The sequence below is a fragment of the Bactrocera tryoni genome, unplaced genomic scaffold (genome assembly GCF_016617805.1).
Source record: "Bactrocera tryoni isolate S06 unplaced genomic scaffold, CSIRO_BtryS06_freeze2 scaffold_11, whole genome shotgun sequence".
Lineage (NCBI taxonomy): Eukaryota > Metazoa > Arthropoda > Insecta > Diptera > Tephritidae > Bactrocera > Bactrocera tryoni.
The window spans coordinates 10,890,233-10,898,735 of NW_024395824.1; the positions used below are offsets into that span (position 1 = coordinate 10,890,233).

The window sequence follows — 8,503 nt, forward strand, 5'->3', positions numbered from 1 at the left end:
ACCAGGAAGAGGAGATTGTGTATGCACCTCTGTTTTAGCTAGACTAGAGGTTTTTTCTCAAATTCATATAAGACGAATCATAATTAGTAATTGGCTACTGTTTGCTTGTTTCTTTTATTCTTGTGAAAGGTTTTTAAAGGATAAATATTTAAAACGATGTTTAGTAAATAAATTTCTGAGAAATATAAATTTAAATATTAAATTTAAGAAATATTGTTATATTTTTATAGCTTTTAATAGACTCTTATTTAAGTTAATTAAAATATTCACATTAAAATGAAGAAATTACTTAAATTTTATTCTTTTAGTAGCAAAACTTAATGGAACCACAGAAATATTCATCAATTCAAAATGATCGTCTAAATTAGTCAAGGTCCAGAACTCAGGAATTTCATTTGATTAAAAAGGAGGATAATCAAATTTTACATCAAACTTATGTATACAGCTTGTGGTTCTTTGAAGATTGTTGTTAAAAAATTAAACTTAAAATAGTCAAAAAATACTATCAGGATGTCCCAGTCAAACATACTCTGTGAGGTGGAGCAGACCGATTCAATGGAGGAAGTAATCGATCGTGAACACTTCACTAATATTAATGTAAATGCAGTTAGTGTTGGATACCCACAATTTGGAATTCTAGTCAGAAGTGATCAATATGAAGAAGAAGTTGCTTCAAAAAATGAAGATCCTCAGGATATTGTGATGCAATATATCGAAGACGGTAAATAACACATTTTAACTAGACTAATTTATTACAAGCTCAGCCTACTGCTAATGTGAAATACCACCTTTTGAATTGTTGTCTTATAAAATTATTGAAATTAATATCTATATTAAGAATCGTGTAATATGTACATATATAAAATATATATATATAGTTATTTATTGATTATATGTATATATATATTTATTTTATATATATTTATATATATATATATATATCTATATATATATTTTTTATATATTATATATATCTATATTCAGAGATATTTTCAACATCTAACATTTCAAAAAAAAAGTTGGATTCAAAGAAAAACGAGTACTTAGCGGAAACAAGTTGGCGAGCGCTTAATGTTCGCATTTAATAACTTTCATTTATAGCCCTCTCGATACAAAGGTAAATATGTATAGCATTTCAAGTTTGTTTACAGCAAAGCGGACCTTAATTAATTAATTAAATTATATATGTACTTGCCGTATCGCTTTTTTGTAAATGGCGTTTTGTGCCGATCGGCAGGATAACTTGTCTGTTATGTGATGTTTATATGTTGAATTCTACCCTCTACAAATCATATCCACTGCATTGTTGATAACTACGTCATACGCATACGCCAGCAGCTGTACACTCTTATAAAAGATTGTACCTGCTCCATTAAGTTCTGCAGCTTGAATTATTTTATTCAGCAGCTGTTTGAAGAAGTCGCAAGAGTAGCTTTGTTTGAAACCTCGTTTGGTCTCAAACGGCTCGGACAGGTCATTGCCGATCCTGACGGAGCTTTTGGTGTTACTCAACGTCAGTTTACACAGCCGTCCGAGTGGATGAACCTCAACCCACTTGGAGATGTTTCCTCGTGGAGACTGAATTTACCGACTGCTGAATATACCTTCCTTGCCCACCCTGGCGTTAAAGTCGCCAAGCACGATTTTGACTTTGATGCTGATTGTGGCTAGACTTTCACCCTCCAGGGTGAATGTCAGTACTCGGCGATGGAGTTTCTCTCCCACTACGAATCCCAAACCGAATTTGAGCTGCTTTATATGGCAACTGTAGCAAATGCCATAAGGGCCTTCTCGCTTCAGTCCTTGTTCCGTCCATCGGATATCAACCAGCTGGGCAGCGGCACCTTCCCAACTAAGGGACCGGACATTCCAGTTGCATGCCCTTTAATCGTTATCTTTAATTCCTTTGCCATCGTCGTCATCAAAAGTTCTTTTCCGAGGCTTTATATTCCTTTTCATTCAGCGCACTGATATATATTCCTTTCCACTGTGGAAGAAATGTTTCGCCTTTTCGCTTAAGCTCGTCTTCAAACGGATTTTCTTTGGCTACCCAGAGGATACTTATGTGGCTGACCGGAAGTCGTGAGCTGCTTGAGCCTTATGTAAAAGAATACTTCTGGCCACTCCCAAGTGAACTTCCTCACTTGCCTGAACTTCTACATATGACTCCATCATCCCTGCTTATATTTCGTGTCAGAGATGAAGATACAAGGAGATCCCCGTAGAAGTCCATTTTTTTTGTTTAGTTAATTGGCTATGATAGTGAAGCGATTGTGCGGTCCGTTCGCCTCATTGTTTTTGAACGATTCGATTGTCGTAAGTAGGCGTTTGCGTCTCAACGATATATATAACGATATGTATAAACTCAAAACTACAGTGGATCTCAGGCGAATCAATATTCACTCACTTCTTTCTAGAAGAAGGCTAGGTTAGCAATTTGACGGCGAGATCTATTACTATTATCGATTTTCCACCGTTCAGTTGTCTTGTGCTGGTTGAACGCGGTGATAAGTTAGGGCCTTGCACATTTTTTTTGTACATTTTCAACACAATTTATCAGAGTATCTGTATATGGATACCAAATGGCCGAGTCATATTCCGGTATGGGCTGGACAAGTGAGTAATACAGACTAATTAGCGGTCGAGCGTTGGGAAAATCCCTGCAGGTTCCGGTAACGAAGCCTCTCATTGAATGGATTGAGTATGAGTTATCTGTGATCGTTCTAAAAATTTTCGGATCCCCAGCATAGATTATGTAATCTGAGCTAAAGTTGGATCCACTAACTCTATCGCATGCTTTACTAAAGTGGATATAGACGGTCCATTATTCACCTTCTCACTTTAGCTCGCCTTCAAACAGATGTTCTTTGACTACCCAGATAATACTTAGTCTAGGACTGGAAGTCGTGAGCTGCTTCAGCCATATGTAAAGGAATCGTTTCCGGCCACTCCCAAGTGAATGGCAATCATAGAACTTTTAGCACTTACGTGACTAAGTTCTTTACATTCACATCCGAGATGGAAAAATGTTTTATGTTAAATAAGCTTTTTTTCAATTTGACTTTATGTATTGGTTCACTGGAGAACCAACATGGATAATTACTCAACTTATTTGTATATAAAGGAACATATAGAGAGATACCATCAAGTATTTATTATCTTGTGTAAGTATTTGATTTTATCAACAATAGAGTCGACAGTATATAATTGGTTATTAAGAGTATTTTAAGTCTTGTGTAGTCTGAATGCTGATGTCTAGAATGAAGAAGCAGAGGTTTTGTAGTCCTTTATGGTCTGCTTGGTATATTGTAATTACCTGTGACGACGAGTCTGGCAATTTAAATTTTTTTCTCAGGTAAGATAGCTAGTGGAAATGAGGACCTTATGCCTTATATGCACATTGTGGTGGGGGATAGATACATCCTATAATTGAATCAAAGTTATAACAATTTATAAGATAAGGTCAGCTTCAATCACTCGTTCTATCGCAATAAAGACTCCTCCACCAGGTGTACAATCACAAGTTGTTTAATTTCTATCTTTCCTGAAAATTAAGTTAAATTCTCACGCTGTAATAGACACGTATAGCTAATATTCAGACCGAATGAAGTAAACTTACCAAACAACAGGAAATACAATTGAAGTAATAGAAAAATGCCCTCAATTCAAGCAAGCGTTGGGCACCTCTGTAACGTCGTTGTGGCGAATTCTACGAAAAGATCTTGGGCTACATCCTTACAAGATCACATTGACGGTAGAACAGCTTGGCCAACAGAATGAGTCATCGTATGTTCATGAATAGGGCTGAGCAACAGCTGGAAAATTATCCAAATTTTCGTCGAAAAATCATCTCATTATGAGGCTCATTTCTGGCTGAATGGCTTCGTCAATAATCAAAGTATGCGTTATTGGTCAGGCAGCAGTCCACAAGTACTCCATGAGTCACCATTGCATTCCGAAAATTACAGTTTGGGCGGCGTCATTGGGCCGCACTTCTTCCATGACGATAAATACCGGCAAGTTACTGTGAATGGGAATTGCTACTGCTCAATGATTCCGAATATTTTTGGCTTGAATTAGATGATATGGACTTGAACAATATGTGGTTCCTTCCCACTAGACGGCCCCACAAGCCACACAGCGAATGTCACAATCGATTTATTGAAAACCAAGTTAAGCTGAACTTGTTATCTCACGAAATAGCCCAGTCAATTGGCCGCCTTGGCCGTGCGATTTGACACCGCTAGACTATTTCGTGTGGGGCTACGTCAAGTCTATGGTCTACGCTAACAAGCCAGCGACGATTATCGAACGTGAAATTGCAGCAGTATCAACCGATTTATGATTGAAAACCATCGAAAATCAGTGTCTGGACTTCTGCAAGCGTGCTCGTAGTGGCCATGCAAAAGAAATTGAGTTCCATACATAATGACATCGAATATACTTTCACAGGAATAAAGAATTTCATTAATATCCCAAAGCGTTTTTCTTTTGTACCACTGATTTATAAAGATAGTTAAATCTAGGCAACCGTAATGTATCTGAATTGAATTTAATTTTAACATTTTAATTACAAGCATGTATTTTATTTTAAAAATGTGGTTAAATTAATGATGTTTTTATTTTAATTTTCTAGTATTTAAAAGTGAAAGTATAGTGATACATTCTGATTCCCACCTGCCCAATAATCATAAGATAACTGCAAACGACCACTCTTTAAATAGTAATCTGTTTGTGGAATCAATTGTACCAATGCTTGCAACTCCTAGCCCACTAACAGTAATATCTACACGGTAAGATTGTTTTATAACCATAGATTTTTTGTTAAATAATAGCAAGTACATTTTTAGGAAACGAGGGCCTGTAATTAAGCAACTCAACCCACTTACATTGAGCAGTAATGTAGGTGATCAAATGAGTTCGATAGGTGCACAACATGGTGATCAAAATCATAGAGGTGAATTTAGGAACAATGTGGCATTATTTAATCAACGTCAAAAGTACATTAATAAATATGAACTGCCACAATTGCATTCCGCTGGCGGGGTAACCACAAGTACGTGTAATACTATATGCTACAAACCTGTAGAAATAATGGAGGAACCTGCTAAACCACGTCGTTGGGAGCAGAAGCAAGTGCAAATAAAAACGATGGAAGGAGAATTTAGTGTAACCATGTGGGCTTCCGGTAATTCCGACGACGACATTTCCAATCCAGATCAAGAGGCAGATTATCAAGATTTTATATCTTGTGAGGAACAAGAAGTGGATGAAGACTGTAACATTCCTGATCCTGTACAGGGATTTGTGTCTACTATCAATAGTAATGACTTCCAACAAGAGCACTTATTGCATAGGCAACTAATCATACAGCAACACGAGCTGCACTCCTCCCAAGTTTTGGTTCGGAATACAGTCGATTCTGGAGATGCGTCAAATCCTACAGATGATAGATGTGACACAAATGCATCTACAATAATAGGGTTAGATATATCTCCTCATCCGCAGTTATCGGAATATGCTGGACCTAGCAACGTAGACAATAAATTAAGATTTAAAAAGACTGTAGCAAATAATAAGACGGACACTTATGTAACGTCAGATGAAGAAAATGCCAAAAATGTAGTTTTGCCAGTTTCGCGAACTGCTGTATTGGCCGCACCACTTATTCATCCTGCTAATACCGCTGTTATTACTGTGGCTAGTATGGATAGTGGTAGCTTATCAAACGCTTTGCCAGTAAGTGTTGTCGTGCAACAAAATCCACAAGTTGTTTCAACTTCACCACCGCCCTTAAGCTATAGTAACAAAATAAATACGGCGGCATCAGAAAGTAATTGCAACGGCCCTGGCGAAAAACGTATTGCTTGCCCTCAAAAAGGATGCTACAAGTTTTTTCGTGATAATTCAGCAATGCGTAAACATTTGCATACACACGGCCCGCGGGTTCATGTCTGTGCCGAGTGTGGAAAAGCTTTTGTTGAAAGTTCAAAACTGAAGCGCCATCAGCTGGTACATACTGGAGAAAAGCCATTTCAGTGCACATTTGAAGGTTGTGGAAAGCGTTTCTCGTTGGATTTTAATTTAAGGTAAACAGTGATTTTGCAAAAATATTATTTTTTCAATATGTTGTTCAATATTGTAATAGTTTTGTTAACATAAGGGTTGTTCATAATAATCAATATAATTCAGCTAGGTGATAATTAAGGTATCGAACCGAATTGGTCAGCTAAAATGAAGCCAAGAAAAATCGTTCAGCATTACGGCTTCGAGTTTTTCGAGACGATTTAACATACCTCCAGAGAAAATAATCTAGAGGCGTTAAATTCACAGATCTTGGTCTTTATTCACCAAACTTTGCCCACAAAGTGTCCATGTATAGACGTGAAATATTAAGCTGCGCACCGTCGCGTCGATTTCATCAAATGGTAACGGCATTTCTTGCCTCAAGGTCGTCAGACCCGATGATGCTGCCATACCACAATTCGCACAAAACGGTCAATTTTTGAGAATACAAATTTCGGAGAACGTAAATTTGCGAAATATTCTTGGACCATTTCCAATCATTTTACCAAAGAGAAACAACATAATGAAATGGTAAACCTTACTAAATGCACTGACAAAATTTGACACATACTATATGCGTAAACAAACATGACCGCAACGAGACTTCGTCATTTCTATGGGTAAACGATGTACAAGAGATTGTTTACAAGAACTTAGTGTTCACCGGTCAGTTGGTGTGGAAGCTATATGTTATAGTGCTATGATTTCTTCGAAACCGTAGGCTCGGGCAATAATCTGTCTGATTTTCGTGAAGATATTTTGTCAACTATAAAAATTGTACAAACAAGTACTGAATTTTTATCGGTCAATTGGTATATGAACTATCTTATATATAAAAATGAAGCGCCAGAACCACAGCACGGAAAGACGAAAATATGTACCGGTATTCCTTTAGTCCTGAAGAAGGTCTTTACGATGGCCTTTTTTTGCAAAATCACCCTCTATTTCGCAATTTCGGTCTGTATTTATAACTCATTTCGCTGAAAATTGGTGATGAGGTAGCTTGGAACCTCGGGACGGGCATAGCTTACTTTCTATCGTTTTATGTTAAAAGTCACAACAATTCATAAATAAAAAAATTGTATTTCAAAGCATAAGCATGTGTCCAATATTCATGTAAGAATCATTTTAATTTTTGTTTTTAATACAAAATAAAATCACACAGCTACTGGCAGGGTACAGGGGTTTTTGTTTACCTACACATACTATATACTATATATGAATTATAGTGATAGTTGTAACTGAATAAGAAAAGGTTGAATCATAACTTGAGATAATATGATAATAGCTGACAAATATTGTTGAAGCATTGCACAGAACAATGCAATATTTAAAAGGAACGATAAAGTCTGTGTTTTCTTACGTGTACTGTCTGGGTTTTAGCCGTCGATTTTGCAATTACATTTGATGAATTTTGGACAAAACATTACCATAAGATTAGATATAGGGCGTGAGACGCGCCCTCCTTTGCCCTACTCCTGCACTATTATTCACTATAACAAGAAGCATATATATGTGTAACGATATACAATGCAGATGCAGAGGCTGTGAAGATGTTGTTACATCATACATATTTATGTACTATGTACTATTCCTTAAGTGATTTACGATGTCAATAAAAATGTAGATTGCCAATTTAACTATTCCATTATATTGTTATCACAATAAATGATATCCTTGACAACAAAGAGCGAACAGAGCCGCGGCTTTAGACTAGTATGCTATATTCATCCGATAGCAATGTATCCGACAAATTAGCAGCTGTTTAGGAGAAAAGGCCATTGCAAAATTTTAGATCGATATATCAAACACCGAGTGACTAGTTGGCATATATACACACAGACTGACAAACAAACTGACATGGCTAAATTGATTCAGTTCGTTGTGCTGATTATTTATATCACAAAGCATACAAAAGAAACAAAGCGTTCCGGCTCTGCTTTCCACAGAGCAGTTTGGAGAGGTCAGGTCATGTGGTCAAGCGGTATTGAGCAAAGTATCAAAATGTTGTCAATGAGAGTAAAGCGCGTGTAAAATGTTGCCAACAAATGGATACGTAAAATGAGTTGGTTATCGAAATTACAGCAATGTAGGGAGCAGTTTAAGGATGCACTGTAACACGAGAAAAATATAGAAACTAGCGATCAGCTGTGGACAAAGATGAAATGAATAAAAACAAAGAAAGAAATTTAGGTAAGCAATATAAATTAACACTAACAATTGCACTACTTAAAATGTACCCTTATAAAAACAAATTGAAAATGACTCCAACGTCTAAATTAAAATTAGCCAGAGACAGAGATTAAGTAAAATCAGTTGCTTCACTAGCACAATAACTTACTAATACTTATCTTAAAGATCATGATCGAAATTTTCTGCAATAAAGTTAAAATATAAATTAAATAGAATTCATGAGCACCAAATTCACAGCTGAGCA

General features: G+C 36.4%; 1 protein-coding gene across 6 annotated transcripts in view; it reads left to right on the plus strand.

Annotated features, from left to right (window-relative positions):
* LOC120779652 (polycomb protein PHO-like) overlaps positions 1-7,706 on the plus strand; it is a 46,782-nt gene extending 39,076 nt beyond the window's left edge. For 3 of the 6 annotated variants that reach the window (XM_040112004.1, XM_040112002.1, XM_040112005.1), the window contains 3 exons: positions 309-721; positions 4,637-4,793; positions 4,851-7,706. In XM_040112004.1, the coding sequence (XP_039967938.1) occupies positions 511-721; positions 4,637-4,793; positions 4,851-6,093 (1,611 nt within the window). In that variant the 5' untranslated portion in view covers positions 309-510 and the 3' untranslated portion in view covers positions 6,094-7,706. The remainder of the gene's footprint in view (positions 1-308; positions 722-4,636; positions 4,794-4,850) is intronic. The other 3 variants (XM_040112003.1, XM_040112006.1, XM_040112007.1) reach the window with 2 other exon arrangements.
* Positions 7,707-8,503: the final 797 nt, after the last annotated feature.